The following is a 17,982-nucleotide window of genomic DNA, read 5'->3' on the forward strand; positions in this document are numbered from 1 at the left end:
GCACCTCTAACGGTAAATCACAGCACAGGCGGACGACGGACGACACCGTACGACACGACACGACACGACACGACACACGTCCGATAACCGTCCTCCGGTGATTATTTTCCGATAGCTTAGCCGAATCTTGCGCTCTTGCGCCTCCTAGATATTTATGGCTCCGGGGGCGGGCGGAAAAGGGGGAGGAAAAAAGGGGCGAAAAAATCAGCAGCAAAAAGCTGGAGCCCCCGCCCCCCCCCGCCGAAGTACCCGTACCCCACCCGAGCACCCCCCCCCCCCCCCCCCGGACCATCACACAATAAACAACTCAAAAACCCGGACGTCGGCCGGACACACGTCGTCGGTCGGTCGGACGGACGGCGGACTGTCACACTGTCATGCGGCATCCCCCCCCTCCCCCCCCCCCTCTGGTGGGAAGCTGGCTGCCCCGCACGTGTGTGTGTGTGTGTGTGTGCGTCCATCGCAGCTGTGTGTGGTGTGTACGCGGGGGGATGAAAAATGATTCCACCACACACAGTGCGGTGCTTAGCGCGCGCGCGGTGGTGGTGCGGTGCGGTGCGAACCTCCCCGATGGATGGTCTGCGCTGCGCTGCGCGCGTGTCATCTCCGTACGATGGTAGCTCCCGATTACAATTTAGTCGCTCGAGTTGAGGCAACGGAGAAAGACTTACATTTCTGCTAGCTCCTCCAGGCGCCAGCCAGGCAGCAGCAGCACCACCGCGTACCCACGTTCGTCGCGCGTTCCTCCGACGACGTTAGGCGATCCGTGAGGCGAGGATTCCTTTCTCGCTCTCTCTCTCTCTCTCTCCCGCTCGCTGGTGGTGGTCCATGTGAGCCGCGCGCCATCGCCCGGTTTTTGGCGACCCTCGACCACTACGGTACGGTGTGTTCCGGATCGATCCGGATACCGGTCCTCTCCCACCGCCCCCCCCAGTGTGGTGTAGCCCCCCTCCTGACTCGGTGGGCCCGCCCGCAGAGGGTCCGGTCCTGGGGTCTGCCCAGCCCAGCACTACCCATAACCAGCTGTGTAAGTATCGGACCCCCGCGTTCGTGTGTGTCTCTGTGTGTGTGTGTGCCCGCTGAAGGATAGTGCCCGTTCCCGACCACGGTACCCCCCCCGAACAGTGTTAAGAGCCACAGTGAACCACCTTTCCCAGGCTTCCCAGCTCCCCAGCTCTCTCTCTCAATCAAACGATTCGTTGATCAACCACCGCGCTCCAGTCTCTGCCCGCTCCAGACCCACGAAGAGGGGGGGGGGGGGGGACGGAAGGGGCCACCGAGACAGGACATCGACCCCCGGCTGCCCTGCTAGCTGTGTGAGTGCTAGTTGAGTGCCCAACTCCGGAGTCGGAGCCGGCGGACCTGTCGTCCTTCCGTTCACCAAAAAGCGGAAAGTGCCCGCTACAGCGCCGTAGCAGCAGCAGCAGCAGCAGCATTACATACATAATGCTGCCACCAACCGACCGACCACCCTCTGCACACTGACCCCCCCAACTATGTTAATCGCTCCGAGCGAATGTGGCCCGCGCGCGCCGCTGCTGGAGAGACGGGGCCCGCGGATTGGTTTGTTCTGCTTCATAACTAGTTCGATCCAGTTGCGGCGGCGGCGGCGGCGATGGTGGTGGCTCCGGCCGCCGAGGGGTTCATTGAAATTCAAACCTCGCCTGGGTCTTGGGTCTTTCGGAGCCCCCTCCTCGGTCGGCCGGTCGCCGATTTTTTCGCCAGCCTTTTCGCTTTTTTGCGCGCTGAGCCTATGCCTATGATTTTGCCCGGTTTTTTTTGTCCCGGTATCCATCTCCAAGATCACACACGCGATCGCCCCCGGGGGGAGGGGAGGTGGGTGGCACGCACACTCGCGCGCACGTGTCGCAGGGGTGATGGCCACCCGAGGTCCGTCGTCGCCGCCGCCGCCGCCGGGTGTCTTCCGCGAGAAGATATTCCCCAGCTGATTCTCTCTGGGTTGTTGTTGTTGCTGTTGCCAGCCTTCGCCAGGATCGTCGCCTTCGAAAGAAAGACATGGGCGCGGGGGAACACCTTGTGGTTGCGAGTGTGTCCGCGAGGCTCTCACCGGGACGCGCCGTGAATGCTAATGGCCGCCCCCGCCGTCGGCCGGTTCGTCCTAACGCGTGCTGCGTGTGCGTTGGGCCTTATTTACCACCTTCACCGCGCGCGCGCGGCACAACCTTCACCCAATTCTGCACCGCCACCGCCGGAATGATGCGCTGCAGCGAACACTCTCAAGGGAAGGTCTTGCGGGCCCCCCCGCGGGCTCCCACCAGTCGCAGCAGATTCGCGACAGGTGGGAGCCACTGCCACTGCCGCGCTGTGTGACTGAACTTGACCTCAACCGCACACACACACACACACACACACACACAGATTGGCGATAACACACGACGGACGCGTCCGTCGTACACTTGGCGGGCCGGGTTGGGCTGGCGGTTGCGGTTCCGCTCCGGCTCGGCTTTGGCAGTCGAAATTTGCAGTGTTCCAAGTGGCACCCTCACCGCCCCCCCTCCCCTCCCTTTAGGTAGTCACGTGGCCCCCGCACCGACCCTATCCCTCAGCGGAGCGATGTGCGGGAAAAGCCACACAGCCACGGGAGGGGGCGGTGGTGACCACGGCGGGGTCCGTCGGTGGTGCTTCCGGAAATGCTAATTACACACGCGCACACACACACACACGGGGACACCCTAGCCATCCCCCCCCGTCCTACGCCCCCCGACGTACTGATTAATCTCTGCGAACCTCTCTCTCTCTCGGGGGTGGCGCATCTTGGCCACCGCGACAACAACAACAGCGGGGGGTGAGCGAGGGGGGGGACAGCTTTTCCCATGTCGCGGAGGGGGACGCACTCGGAGCCGGGACGGGGGGACAAATGACGGAAAATTATTATGTCTTTTGTGCACACTTTGTTTCATTGTCCCCCGGGGTGGGTCGCCACCCCCGTCGTCCACAGCGTCCATCCATTCTATACCCCCCCGCCCACCTCCTTGTCCTCCAGCCCACACACGCCCCCCCCCCCCCTTCGCCGCGACCGTTTGCCACGTGACATGCTGGTGTGCGCGGGTCGCATCGCACTGTTCCCAGATATCAGCTCTTTAAGCACCCCCGCCCCCCTCCCGCTCCCTTCCCCTCATCACCCACACGGTTGGCCACCCGGGGTCCCCGGGGGGGTTGCCCGAAATAAACCGGAGCGCGGTTGGCGTTCCGGGTTTCGGCCCGTCGAAATCGGTGCAGGGCGACCACGTGGCGACCGGCTGCCACGTGGTCGTTCGTTCACGTGGGGGTGGGGAGTGCGATAATTTGACAAATTCCCGGGCGGGGGGGGGGGGCGGCGGCGGCTGCGGCGAGTGCTCTCAAAAGAACCTCTCGATTGCGTGCCCGCGACCGATTTTCGCGACCGCTTTTGTAAGGCTCCGGCTCCGAGGCGGCGGCGGCTGCACTCCGCTCCCTTTTTGTTGCACCCCGATATGGGTGGAAGGGAGGGGGGGAGTCTAATAAACCCCCACATCCCATCCACCACCCGCGGGATACAGATATTTCCGGTGGATGGCCGGTTCGGGTCACGTCACACTCTGCACTCTACCCACCCCGCGACAACCACCATTTCCGTTTCCCACACACACGCAGTGGTCACAAGTTTCGCGCGTGTGTGTTCGCGTGTATGTGTATCTATTGCTCTACCGCTCTTCCGGCTGCACTTCCGGTCATTTCGCCGGCAACTTCGCCAACTTCAACCGATCAACTGATGCCTCCCATCACTCACTCACCCCCTTCTTCCCACAGTTCTTCACACACACACCGACACACACACACACAACGATGCACGGGACGGTGGATACCGACAAGGTGAGTTTCGAGGGGGGGGGGGGAGGTTTCGGGTGGCCACGTTACCTGGCGTTACTAACGTGGACCGTGGACGCGACTCCCGTCCACCAGAATGCCGACTCGGCCTCGCTCCGGGAGAAGGTGCAGCTGCGGAAGGGGGAAAAGTGGCGCATCCTGAAGAACATCATCACCGTGTCGTTCGCGTTCATGGTCCAGTTCACGGCGTTCCAGGGAACCGCCAACCTGCAGTCGTCGATCAACGCCAAGGACGGCCTCGGCACGGTGTCGCTGAGCGCCATCTACGCGGCGCTCGTCGTGTCCTGCATCTTCCTGCCGACGCTCGTCATCCGGAAGCTGACGGTCAAGTGGACGCTGTGCGTCAGCATGCTCTGCTACGCGCCGTACATTGCGTCCCAGTTCTACCCGCAGTTCTACACGCTCGTCCCGGCCGGCATCCTGCTCGGGCTGGGGGCCGCCCCGATGTGGGCGAGCCAGGCCACGTACCTGACGCAGCTCGGCCAGGTCTACGCCAAGCTCACGGACCAGCCGGTCGAAGCGATCATCGTGCGCTTCTTCGGCTTCTTCTTCCTCGCCTGGCAAACGGCCGAGCTGTGGGGTAACCTCATCTCCAGTCTCGGTAGGTTACAAAGGCGGCCCTTTTTGGGTCCCATTTCTCGCCATATCTCGCCTCGCCATCCTGCCATCCACCTTTCCAGACTTCTTCTTCAACTTCCTTCCTGACTATTGCCCTGACTAAGTTCCGGATTGGGCGGAGTTCAGGGCAATTTGCTTGGTTGATATCCTATGCGATAGAATCCTTTGTCTGCTGTCACGGTACACCACTGAACTCTAGCTCCCGGCTGTGGCTTAATGATAGAACTCGCTTTTTAGCGCACTCTTCCTTCTACATCGTTGAGTTCATCGTCGTGTTTGTGATAAAAAACATTGGTTTTCCGTCCGAGAGGTCCGCCAATTCCTTGCCAGATCATTAGTTTCCTTGAGGTTTAATTGGCGAATACAAATTGAAACTTGGACGAGACATCTTTCCGGTGCCCTGGCGAGATAAAATGTTGGTCCAGGAAGTTGTCCAAAATCAATTTTTTTTTTCGTATGTTTCGTCGTCCATAAGCAAGCCACTCCTGGACCTGGAAAGTGTACTGTTTGGATGCTTACGCGCAACGAACGAACGGTAGTCTCTTCGTAGACTGAGATCCTCTGGACAGTCACTCCTGCTGGCACCATATGTTTTCGCGCATTATCCCGAACCGAAAGTCCAGGATTTCCCTTGATTGATCTCAAAACCTTCCAGTTCAGCTGCCGTATGTTTCACTACGACGTCTTCTCTGAATCTTTCGGTTTACGGTATTGCGTTCCCGAAACAGGGTGTGTAGCAAAGCATATGCAGTTGATTTTGGTGAGGTGCGATTGGTGGTTTTGCAATTTTTAAAGCAGACCACGACCACGGGTTCTCGACGTGAGTGTGCAGCATTCGTTTTGTTCTTTCGAGTTCCATTAAGCATAACTTTCCATAAACTCTCCGCGTACCAAGTTGAAACTTTCAGCACCGAAAGTCGAAGACGTAGCTGTCAAAACATTTCAAAAACCATCGCCCACCAGAGGCGCTGCTAGACTTGTTTACATTACGCTATCGCATTCCCAGCTACATTCCCTGTTTTCTGTCCCGTCCCGACAAACAGTCCTGTCGAGCGGTGCGCACGGCGGCGGCGGCGCCTCCCCGGTCGACGGCGGCGCGGGGAACGGGTCGGTGATTGCGACGCACGACGCCAGCCTGCACTACTGTGGCGCCAACTTCTGTGTCGTGGAAACGTCCGACAACAGCAACCTGCAGCGGCCGCCGGACTCGGAAATCTACGAGATCTCGGCCATCTACCTGTCCTGCATCGTCGGGGCCGTCATCATCATCGCCATCTTCCTGGACCCACTGTCACGGTACGGTATTACTGGGAGTGAGGTGGCCCCCCCACACCCGCCCTAACGGCGCGCCTTTCACCGCAGGTATGGTGAGCGGCGCCGCGGGTCCATCTCGGCGACCGAGATCTCCGGCATGCAGCTGCTGTCCGCAACCTTCAAGCAGCTGAAGAAAGCGAACCAGCAGCTCCTGATCCTGATTACCGTGTTCATCGGCATGGAGCAGGCATTCATCGGGGCCGACTTCACGCAGGCGTACGTGTCGTGCGCCCTCGGCATCCACCAGATCGGCTACGTGATGATCTGCTTCGGTGTCGTCAACGCCATCTGCTCCATCATCTTCGGCTCGGCCATGAAGTACGTCGGGCGGATCGTCATCATCATCCTAGGTGAGGAACATCACCCTAGGTCAACGGCCGGTAACCGCCCAACGCCTTAACTGCCAATCGTTTCAGGGGCAATCGTGCACGGGGGGTGTATCATCTATCTGCTGTACTGGAGACCCCATCCGGACCATCAGCTGGTCTTCTATATCCTGTCCGGGCTGTGGGGCATCGGGGATGCCGTCTGGCAGACGCAGATCAACGGTAACGGTTCGCTAACGGGGTACCGGTCGACCATCGACTAACTTTGTCCCTTCGTCCACTTCGTCTTCGGCTGGCCAGGTCTGTACGGTGCACTGTTCCGCCGGAACAAGGAGGCTGCCTTCTCGAACTACCGACTGTGGGAGTCGGTGGGGTTCGTGATCGCCTACGCGTACTCCACGCAGCTGTGCGCCCGCATGAAGCTCTACCTCCTGTTCGGGGTGCTAGTCTGCGGTATGCTGGGGTACACGATCGTCGAGGTGCGCCAGCAGAAGAAGGTGAGTCCGACGTCCGGGGTTCCGTTACGCCGCACACGGATTCTCACCCAAGGAGCGTTTCTGTTTCGGTTGTTGTTGTTGTTGCAGGAGAAGCGGATGAAGCAGCTCGAGGAGATACCCAAGCAGCAGCAGACGGACGCGGACCGGAAGGCCATCGAGGAGGACGACGAGAAGGACGAGCTGGAGGAGGATATCGTGGTCACGCACCTCTAGGTCATACCCCCCCCACCCCCCCCCCCCCCCCCCCGCCCCCGGGAGCACAGCGAGAGGGCGTGCAGTCCGTGCCGTCTCCTCCCAGTGATGTAGTCACATACCAACCAGCAAGTATAATGGGCGTTTTACGGCCCACCCGATACAAGTACTGGTAGTCGCTAGTTACAAAGATATATGCGAATCGAATAAAAACGATAAAACGAATCTAACGAATCTCCGCCAAGAACAAGGTTTTGTGCTGGTTACAATTGGCAACTTGCGCTACACCGTTTGCTTAAGCTCCTGCTGTCTGCTTCGTCCTGTGACGGGGGCGGTGGTGTGTACAGGATGCGAGATCCTTTGCCAGCTCGCCAATCACGCCATTGACAGCGGCGCTACGCCGGGTGCATACATCTAGGCGTTTATCATTGTGGCGTCGTGGTTTGCGTCTTTGGAATGTTCACTATGCACTCCGGTGGGGAAACTGGCGGTCATAAATAAACTTTAAAAACTGAGGGTTTTAGTTACATTAGCCTCAAATAGATAAGTTATCCATGACAAATCCGAATGCTTAGCCTTTAGCCAACTTTTATCAGCTACTTTAACGCGATCGTTTGCACAGTTCTCCAACGGTAATGTACCTATATTGTACATCGTTCGAAAGGTAATGAATCCTTCTTTCGTTTTGAAATATTGAAATGTTTACGTTTGATACTGCTGGCACATTTTCAGCGGGAATTAGTATAGAAAAGTACGAAAAAATACAGTTTTTCAACTTTGCTAATGCACCAAAGAAATGTTTCGCGTTCGCGTTTTAAACTACTCCCAATAAGTTTTGCATCCGAGCCCGATCCGACTCTGTCCGCTAGGCTTATTTTAAGAAAACACTCAATTTGAGAAACACAACAAACAATCAATTTTCGTCTTGGAAAAGTTGGAGCAATTAGCGAACGCTTGCTGTTCGCATCAAAGCTATTTTGATAAAAGATAAGAGTAGAAAAACTTCCAGAGAGAATAATTTAGAAACACACGTTCATTCGGGCAGTACATAGCAGTGAGACCCCCAAAAAGTAGTTCTATTTCATTGGGCAGCGATAAAAACCATAAACTTAGTTTTCCTGATGTAGTTCAAGTTTTTTTTATCATCAGAAGGAAAACATTAATGACGATATCGCGATTGATCATGTATGTTAACCAAGTAGATGATATCGATTTAAGTTTGGATGAAGAACAACGGATAAAAAAATTCCCACAAACACAATAGGTCAACGCTCTTCGATCGTTTCATATACTTTTTTACACTCATAAGGCATTCGATATTTGCGATATTGCGATAGAACATAGTGTCCCCCCACTGGTGCTTCTTCTTCTTCTTTGGCGCTACAACCGCTGCGCGGTCCTGGCCTGCACCAGAGACAATGTTAATCTCTGGTGCTCTTCTCTAACATTTCATTTTTACGGGCGGGATTGTTAGCCCCGCGCCAACCCCCCTATCACGCCGGTATCGGAAATCGAAACCATGGCCGGTTGAGTGACAACCGATCCCGGGATTCGAAACCCAGGCCAGCTGCGTGACAGCGAAGAGCACTACCGACTGCTCTATCAGCGGGGGTCCCCCACTGGTGCTATGGGGAGAATTTATATTGTACAGCCGGACGCTGCTATCATCGCCCTGAAAAACAACTGTATCTTCGTAAATTATTCTAAGCGTCACTCGAACAACAACAACAAGCCGACCCAGCAAGCCGTGTATTACATGCAGATAAGCTTTCTAGTTTATTGCACAGCTCGGTGCGATACCGGGTTGGTTACGGTAAACGGGGGGGATTCACTAAAACAACAGAGTGGGGGAAACAAAATCAAAGGACGGGGCTACTGTAGCCCCTCAGTCCAGCCGGTCACGGCGTTGTACACGTACTGGCGTTGATGGCGGTGTCGAGGACCGCCTGCGTGCCCCTCCGAGGGGTGCTCGTGCAGGATACTGAGCGTGGTCCCGTCGGCACTGGCGGTCACCGTTGCGATCGGTCCTGCCGCGGTGATGGTTTGGAAGTGGGTAAAGTGGGGCGCCCGGGACCGCCCGGCCGCCCAGTCCACGAGCCGGTACAGCAGAACGGCGGTAGCCGGTAGGGCCGGGGTGGCCGGACCGGGCAGCAGGGCGAGCATAATCTCGTGCGGGGTCGGCTGCAGCAGTACCATGGTGGCCAATGGTGTGCGGGCGGCACCGAGCCGCGCCGGTAGCTCCAGCGGGTGCAATCGGTCCCGCCGCCGGATGTCATAGGTGTAGGCCAGCGGGGTGGCGGTGCGCGCGGCGGTGTGGCGAGCAATCAGCAGAAGCACCAGGGTCGTGGTATCGTTGAGGGGCACCGCACCGACGACGGTGTGACAGTGGCCGGCATCGGGAACCGGCACCAGCAGCGGAGCACCTCGCCGCACCTCGCTGTGAATCGCCAGCGAGCGGGGGTCGGGTGCGCACCGGAACTGTAACCCGGCGAAACCGTTGGCGGCGACGGAGCTGGCGGCATTGAGGGGTTCCCGTGACCGGACTCGGGCGGCAGAAGGCGGCGGCGGCGGCGGCGCCACGAGCAACAGATCCGGCACGGACAACGCGGATCGGCGGCCGGCGCCTCCCGAAGTGAGGGCCGTCGAGCCGGTGCGGCTGTGATGGAGGGTGCCGGTGCGCAGCTCCGCCAGCTCGACCGGATAGTTGAACACAATCGAATCCAGCTGGCTTCCGGTGCGTCCCCCGTAAAGGGACGTTTGTGCTATCCGCGCCATCGGCACGCCGTTGAGGTGGTGCAGCGACAGGGGACCCCCGATGCGTACCGCGCGGAACGCCTTCGGTCCCCCAACCAGCTGATGGGACGCGTTCGACGTGCTGCGCGACACGACCTCCTCCAGCGGGATCCCGTTGACGTGGTGCAGGATGGTGCCGCGGCCCCCCATCACCAGCCCGGCGACGGTCAGCGTGCCCGGGAAGTCCTGTATCGGCAACGGGGAGCCCGTGTAGCGGCGACGAGCGAAAGCGTAGAAGGGCAGGTCGAAGGGGACGCGGTTCAGGTGGGCCACCGTCAGCAGTTGGTCGACGGTGACGGGGTGGCCAAAGTGGAGCGCCCCGGTGCACCGCTGGTACACACTGCAGACGGCGAGCACGGGCTGCAGCGGTGAGGAGGGGTCCCACAGAGTGACGTTGTGGGCGCTGGCCCCCGTCCCTCCGTTCCAGCGCTTCCGGCCGGAGATTGTTCCGGCTTCACCCAACAGAAACACGTGGCCGGGGGGGCCACCGGGAGTGAGACGCTCGGCCAGCGACACCCCGGACACCCCGCCGACGGTCAGTGGGGTTCCCTCGGTGAGGCGCAGGTGGCGCCGCACGGTGACGGGCCCATGCAGGACCTGGCCGTGCTCGAAGACGGGGCTGAGTGAGGCTTGACGCCGGAAGCACTGCTTCGCGATCCGCTCCAAGGGGGGGCCGGTGGCGGTGTGTTGGGTGCTGCGTCCCAGGTGCACCTCGCGCGTATCGAAGATGACGAGCCCCTCGATCGGCCCGTCCGGTGCGGGGTCAAACAGCAGTGGCCAGTGAGGTGGAGGCGTCGCAGGAGGTGGTTCCAGTATGGTTCCGAGGCAGCGCAGGAGCTGCACGACGGCGACGCGCTGCTCGACCGGCGTCTCGAAGGGCCAACCCCCGGGAGCGCCCCCCCACTCCAGCCCACCGACCTCCAGTCGCCCAACGAACAGCTCGTCGTGGAGGGCGAGCGCCTCGTCGGTGCGCAGAGCGAGCCGGCCGAGCGGGGTGCGGTTCAGGACTTTCGCCGTTAGGTGCGGGGCACTAACCGAGCCGAACTGCCAGCGTGCCTCCACCGACTGGCCACCGGCCCCACGGGTCACCACCCGGTCGAGGGCGCTCGTCGGCTGGGAGTTCAGGGTGGCGGCGAGCAGTTCCCCGGCCACCGTAACCGCCCCTTCGCGGACGCTCTTCCACCCTCCTACGGGTCGGCCACTGCCTTCAGGCGGGCGCAGCTTGCGGACACTCTCCCCGAGCAGCCAGCCGACCGGGCACTGGTTGATGCTCCCCACCGTCACCGCTCCCATGTGCTGGGCGGGGGTGCCCGGTACGATGCGCGCAAAGGACGATGGGACGGTAGCGCCGATCCCGACCCCGGCGAACCGATCCACAATCTCGGCGAGCGAAACGTTCAGCGTCTGGGCGAGGGTGGCCGTATCGGCGTCGATGGCGGTGAGGTGGAGCGCTCGGTAACGGGCCCGGACCGAGGGCACGGCGAGGCGCTCCATCGCCGCGGTAACGTGGAGCCCGGCACCCACCAGAAGGGCGGTGCTGCGGAGCTCCACGTCCGACGCGGTCGTTAGTGCGACAGAGGCGTACCGCTGGGCTACGCGTTCCCACAGCACCGCGGCCGGAAACCACCCACCGAGCGTTTCCGTGTGGAGGGACGTGACGCGGAGCGTCCCTGTGAAGTGCTTCATGTCGCAAAGGGCGACCCTACGGGAGAGAGAGAGAGCGGGATTAGTGAAAGCGGGGCTGACTTCCGGGAGCTGGTCTTACCGGGAGTGGAGACCCACGCGGGCCTGCTTGATGGCGTGCAGCCGGGGGGCGATCCGGGCCGGCCGGACGTGGCCACCGACGGTCGCGTCCTGCAGGTAGATCCCGTTCTGCCAGCCGTGGTGCGTGAGGCTCAGCTGCCAGAGGGCCGCTCCGTTCAGGGTGTTTGCGAACAGGTACTGGAACTGGGCCGCACGGTACGTCACCGGGTGGTTCACGGCCTGTGGACAGGGAGAGCGAGAGAGAGAGAGAGAGAGAGAAAGAGAGAGAGAGAGAGAGAGAGAGAGAGAGAGAGAGTGATGTAGTGTAGTGGATATAATAGGATTGTGTTAGTCTTAATTTTAAGGTTTAAGGAAATGAAATAGGATTGAGGTAATTTCGATTGAGTTGAATTAGAATGGATTAATTTTGACCTAATCATACTATATTATTGGGTATCATTGGGCCTGGGCCTTCTCAAGATCCAAACCAATCAAGGTCCTTTTTTTTTAAATTGCCGGAAAGATGGGAGAAAGTAGTGGCTAGCGGTGGCCAATTTTTTAAATAATAAACAAAAACGTTGTTAAACAAAATAAATCGTTTCTGTTGGGCCAAAAAATCGTAAGTTTCAATTCAAGTTCCTGATATATTAAATTACATCAAAAGATATTAATTGAATTAGATTTAATTGAATTGAATCAGTTCGAATCGAGCTGGATTAAATTAGCAAGATATTAAATTGTGGTACAATACTATTTAATAGGAAAATTTTAATTTACTACACAATTTCAGATTCAAACTAGATATTAGATGCACTTGAATCTAATCTAAAGTAAGTAAGATAGTAGGTTAGTTTAGTATATAAAGAAACGAATGTAAGGGGCTATTGCAGCTCCACAGTCTAAGACAAACAAACGCCACCTACCTGTCGCTGCCTGCGCAACAGGTAGTGGTCCGGGTGGAGGGCGAGCGTCGGCACCGTGACGCCCACCATCACGGTGATGTTCGGTGCGCCGCTGAGGGTCGCGGCACGCACCCGCAGCGACCCGTTCAGCAGCACCTTGCCGCGGTACTGCTGGCGCAGGTCGGTGGGCCGCGTGCCGATGGGGACGTCGCCGCCGCCGGACCACTGCTGCTGCTGCTCGTGGTTCGCGATCAGGTCGCCCCGGATACGGAGTCGCCCGGTGCGGACCGGTGCTGGAAGAAGGTATGGTTTAGGTTAGTATAGTAGTTCCGGGGGTCTCCGGTCTCGGTTCTGGTGACTTACAGCTGATGAGCAGTGGACCCCGGTCCGGTCTGCCCGGCACGGTGGCCAGGTTCGCGCTCGGCTCGCCATTCAGCCGGCCAAAGTGCAGGCTGTGGGTGAACGCTTTACTGACGAAGGACGGCCCGGTGATGGTCTGGTTGGACACGCGGTCCAGCAGCGTCCCCGGCCCGGCACCACCGATCGCTCGGTGGACGTGCAGGTGTTTCACGCAAACTCCCTCACCCAGCCGCAGGTTTCCTGAAGGAAGAGAGAGAGACAGGGGCGAGGGTCATTAACGGGGTGGGGACTCTGATGACGCCGTTTTGGGCTACCGTTGACGTGCGGTTGGCGCACCGAAGCGAACCGATCCAACCGGAACCCGTTCACTCCTTGGCGTACGATGAGGTTCCGGGTGTGGCAGTTATCCGCCCGGATCGTGCCACCGTCGCTCACGGTCCGCCGGCTGCTTTCGATCAGTTCCGGTACTAGCGGGGCTCCGTTGTAGCGGTGCGTCTGTAGGCGGCCCGTCCGAACGCTCCGGAACACCTTGTGGCCGCGGTACACGTCCTGATGCTGCTGCGGAATGCCGTTGCGGCCCGGCAGCGGAAGGTGGTTGATGAGACCCCCCGGCTCAAGCCGTACGGTGCCGGTGTGCAGCTCGTCCAGCTGGACCGCCGGCCCCGCCAGCACCGTCATGGCCGTTCGCGACCAAAAACCTGCAAATGGGAGGCGGGAGGTGGACCTTAGTCAGTCAGTGGTCAGGGAGGATGGCGGCGGTTACTCACGCTTCTGTGCCGCGCTGCCGTCCCCGCTGATCACTTCCCGTGCGCGCACAATCCGATACGGGAGTGGGTGGGGTGGTTGGCGCCGTGGCCGCCGTTCGGTTCGTTCGTCAAGCGCATCTACCGCCCGTATCTTCGTCTGTCTGGTCCGCACGTTACCCCGCACGTGCAGGTCACCCTGGATGTCGGTTTTAGCCCGGTTCACCAGCAACACCCGGTTCAGGTCCGTCGCCAGGCGGTAGTGGCGCAGGAGCAACGCTTGCCCGTTCAGAGCCGTCCGTGTGGGTGGCAGCACGAACGGGCTGGCGTGCGGGAGTGATGCCGGCCCTTCGAGACGTACGCCGGGGTGCAGCACCACCGCCGGTCCCGTGTGGTTAAGCGTGTCGAAGACGAGGTTCTTCCGGGCCAACTGTAGCCGGATCAGGTCGATCCATCGCTTCCGCTCGTTCGAGCCCCGCTTCAGCCGCTGCAGGCACCCGTTCAGTGTCCGAAAGCCAAGCTCCTGAGCTGCTCGGAGGAAGTTAGATAGTTGGTGGTTGATGGTATGCTGCGGGGTGACCCTTACCTTCGGTAGCACGCGTGACGCTCATCACGGACAGCTGGTAGACGCGGAGCGCCGCCGTCCCGTTTTCGGTGGTCGCGGGGCACGCAAAGGACATGGCGAGCGCCACCTCCGTGTCGCTGTCGTCGGTACGTAGCCGAAATAGGCCCTCCAGGGGATCGTGCCGCGGTACGGTGAGCTGCTTCAGTGGGTCCGATTGCCGGGTGCCGCGCACCGTGAACGGGGATTCGACGCGGAACGCGTTCTGCTTGCCACCGGCGTACAGACGGACCGCACCGTCCACGCTGACCGCCAGCGTTCCTGGCCACGAAGCGACGGCACCGATCTGGCCGAGCCGGTACGGGAGGGCCCGCTGGCGGACGAACTTGCGGGCATCGCCGTTCCACTGGTACAGGAAGCACTTGTCCTTGCTGACGTGTCGGATCAGGTACAGGTCGTCGTCGAGGCTGAACGATGGCAGCGAGTGGGAGAGGAAGAACACTTCCTGCACCTTCACCGGGGCGCTGGCATCGGGCTCCAGCAGCAGGACGTGGTTGAGGGAGCGCTCCGGAAGCGGCTCGTAGTCGAGGGCTAGCAGCAGGAGCGGCCCGGGGCAGTGGCACCGTACGTCGTCCAGTGCCGGGACCTCTCGGGTGCTGGTCAGCGAAAAGTACGACTGCAACCATCGGTAGACGCTGTGGGGAGAGGGACGAGAGATCGGTCAGATGGGTGGGAGGAAGGAGAGAACGGAGAGCACCTACCGTATCGTACCCATGTTGCTGTAGGTTACGAGTGTCACCAGGTAAATCTGTCCGCCGCACTCCACGAGTTGCGCCTTGGCCGTGTCCCCGGCAAACTTGATGCGCTGTATCGCCTGTGCGCTCCCTACGGTTCCGGTTCCGCCTTCCGCCGCCCGGCTCCCGTTGGCGGAGCGGGCCAAGTACACGTGGTGCCACTGGGCGGTGGTGACGGTGAACAGCACGTAATCCTTGCCACCGAGCTGCACATCCAGCACCTGTCGGCGACGGAGAAAAAGTTTTAGAATGTGGGATTTTGCCTAAGTTATTAGTAGTTCCGGAATTTGCCAACAGGCCACAGAGCTGCCAGAGATCAGTAGGTTCAATGGATGTCTAAAAATAGGATATTTCCCAGAAGACTGGAAAAAATAAAAAATAATCGCCATCCCCAAACCCGGTAAAGATACCAGAAATCCCGGAAATTACAGGCCAATCAGTTTGTTAAGTTGCGTTGGAAAAGTATTCGAAAAAGTTATCGCAACAAGGATAAGACAACACGTGGAGGAAAATAACATAATACCCAACACACAGAAACGGTTTCCAACCGTTTCTATCGACCACTCATCAAATTTACAGACTAACGATAAACATCATACAAAAAAGGAAAAAATAAGAAATCAACTGGACTACTATTGCTCGATACGAAAAATGGATTCGACTTCATCTGGCATAAGGGCATCTAGTATACAAATTAATCTAAACACATTTTCCCAAACCAATTATAAATATAATCGTTCCTCTCGAATAGAACAAACACCGTACTCATCGGGAATGTTGAAAAAATATTGAGGAGAAGGAAACTGACACCCACCAAGAGCCAATTGGCAAAATATACTACTAAAAACAGAGATGCCTTGAAAGGAAGTTGTTAAGCTAGAGGGGCATATCCTTGGGACAGTGTCAAGAAGAAAGTCGTTGTTTTAAGCCCGAATAAGCTGCTGCTGATCTGGACTGAGGATGAGACAATTTAATGAACCAACCAGTGATGATCCACACCGCTCAATGATGTAGCCTCCTCCGGTAATCTATTGACTATCGATTTCGGTTCTGGGGAGCAGTTTCATGGCTACCACGATGAATTAAGGTTACGAAAAGCAATTCGGTTTCAATAACCTTGAAGTTAAGTGTTTCTAAACCGGGTAAAATGCGAATAAAGGTTTCTAAACCGTGTAATGGAACAGCATGCATGGTGCGACTTGTACAGCATTAAAAACGGTAACGGACCTAATTATCCTCTACGATAAAGGCACTTGATAAAGAGGCGGGGGTGTGGCGGGACTCGACGATCGCGGGTGTTAACATTTGACACACCGACAGCTGGTAAGGGCGATTAAATATGTTCGCGATTCGGTGTGCGATAAGGATATACAGGCAAGCGGGATACAGGAAAATACTTGCCGCACCATGAAATCGAAGCCGATTATCGCGCAACGATTCGCTAATTTATCGTCGCCGTGCCGTGCAGCCGTACTCCAGATCGAATTGATCACGGCGTTCAAGCGTTGCTATCGCACCGGCAGCGGCCATTACCCATTCGGCGCGTCGGTGCCCGATGACGAAAGTCCGTCCGCGTTGGATCGGTTCCGGGCGGTTTTTGACATGCGTTCTTTGTTTCGGTTTCGCAACCGAACCGACCGACCGAAAGGCACGCACACACATTTCGGCACAGCCAACGGAGTGCGGAGTACGGGTCGGTGACCTTACCTGTAACGAGCGCGGGCTGTCGTCTAGCTCCGGCAGCCGGCACACCGGCACCCGGCTGAGAGCCAGCCCGTCCGTCTGGATGCGCTGCAAGCCGTCCGCGGCGAGCAGATAGAGCTGCAAGCTGTTGGCCGATCGCTCGAGCAGAAATGGTCCGCCATCGGTTGGGCAGGTCAAATTTTCCGACGCAAACTGCACTTCCGACGCCACAGCTTCGGGCCCGGGCCGCAAGGTGGCATCGTCGGGTTCATGGCCAGGGTGCTCGGGAACGGTGTCGGCTGCAAATGGACACGCGGGTGACTTAGAGTTTCGCACCGGTCGGGGCCGCCACACACTCGGGGCCGCACACTTACGTGCCACCGTGATTGCTCCGGCGGGGCCGAATATCGCCGCTACGGTGCACACTGTAACGACTGCTGCTGCCAAACGGAATGGAACGGGTTTCGGGGCCGCACCGGCGGCATCTGCTGATGAATGCCTCCCGCTCCCCTCTGGCGGCCGACGGTAGCTCTCAAACAGTGGCACTATCATCGCACGGCACACACACGGTTCGACGACTGATCAACGACTGATTTCGGCAATCGAAGAAGCGTGCCGACCATGCGAGACAAGTTTGGCCAAGTTTCGGAGGTAACCGATTTGTCAGCATAAACGCGCAGCTACTCACCAATCGGTCACCGATCGTGAGCCAAAAGCAAGCGTTTTGGTTTTACCGGACAAGTAAACGCCTTGTTTACCGCCCAAATATTCGGCCCTTCAATAATCTGATTGATTGATCTGGCTTTTGCCGCAAAATTAGGGCGAAAGTGGACCATGTTTTTGTGGGCCTCGCCTCGTCACGCCAAAAGGCAATGGGCTCGTCGTAGGTCGAGAAGGCCAACAATTCAAATAATCGTAGCAGTGACGTAGCTACGATAAGCGCCGGTCAGGATAATGTTTCGGAATGTTTCGGCTGCTGTATACCGAAACTTTCGTAAACATATCAACCAAGATGCTAAACACTGACCCCACTGACTAACTGCGCAAATGTTGCATCAACTGGTACACTCGAATATATGGGATACCGTAACCTTTCCGGCTGACTGGATACAGGGCATACTAGGAAGATTTTCAGGCATACAGGGCATACAGGCAGGATTTCGAGCGAGCAGAGCCCGTAATGATCATATTGCCACACTGCATCGCATCATTGTTGATTCCTTTATTCATTGATTATGCATAAGCCGTCGATCGGTTGAACCGATCGAGAATCCCTGGAACGCTCTGAGACGCAAAGGAGTTCCGAATAAGATAGTCGACCTCGTATCAGCGCAGTATGAGCGCTTTTGTGAAGTGTGAGACAAGGATGTCTACTATCGCCGCTACTGTTTCTCATCGTCATCGACGCAACGCATCGACGCAGGAACCAAACCGTGGGTTGCTCTGGGAACCCCTCAGGATGGAGCACCTCAACGACTTTGCTTTCGCTGATGACAGCATGCCCCTACTATCAAGACGGCGCTCTGATGCTCGATGTTCTAGCTGCATGCTCCCACACGCGAATGCACGAAAGCACTGGACATAAACA

The 17,982-nt window shown here is 58.1% G+C and overlaps 2 protein-coding genes across 3 annotated transcripts; one reads left to right on the top strand and one right to left on the bottom strand.

Moving 5' to 3' along the window:
* The first annotated feature begins 657 nt into the window (after nt 1-657).
* On the top strand, nt 658-7,035 carry LOC128278519 (UNC93-like protein). 2 transcript variants are annotated; one of them, XM_053017285.1, is made up of 8 exons: nt 658-1,027; nt 3,790-3,852; nt 3,943-4,468; nt 5,529-5,781; nt 5,848-6,149; nt 6,216-6,347; nt 6,426-6,622; nt 6,710-7,035. In XM_053017285.1, exons 2-8 carry the CDS (start codon nt 3,826-3,828, stop codon nt 6,833-6,835), a joined length of 1,563 nt encoding a protein of 520 aa, XP_052873245.1. In that variant the 5' UTR covers nt 658-1,027; nt 3,790-3,825; the 3' UTR covers nt 6,836-7,035. The 2 variants fall into 2 exon arrangements, with proteins under 2 accessions (XP_052873245.1, XP_052873319.1); XM_053017359.1 differs by lacking the exon at nt 3,790-3,852 and having other exon boundaries at nt 658-878.
* A 1,651-nt stretch (nt 7,036-8,686) lies between these two features.
* Nucleotides 8,687-16,946, bottom strand: LOC128269791 (uncharacterized). The gene is made up of 10 exons (XM_053007198.1): nt 16,769-16,946; nt 16,419-16,693; nt 14,679-14,932; nt 13,942-14,612; nt 13,380-13,886; nt 12,927-13,310; nt 12,616-12,852; nt 12,274-12,545; nt 11,373-11,590; nt 8,687-11,309 (listed from the first exon to the last, which is right to left on the bottom strand). The coding sequence occupies exons 1-10, from the start codon at nt 16,944-16,946 to the stop codon at nt 8,687-8,689; spliced, it is 5,619 nt and encodes a 1,872-aa protein (XP_052863158.1).
* Between the last annotated feature and the right edge of the window lie 1,036 nt (nt 16,947-17,982).

This window comes from Anopheles cruzii, chromosome X, assembly GCF_943734635.1.
Source record: "Anopheles cruzii chromosome X, idAnoCruzAS_RS32_06, whole genome shotgun sequence".
NCBI lineage: Eukaryota > Metazoa > Arthropoda > Insecta > Diptera > Culicidae > Anopheles > Anopheles cruzii.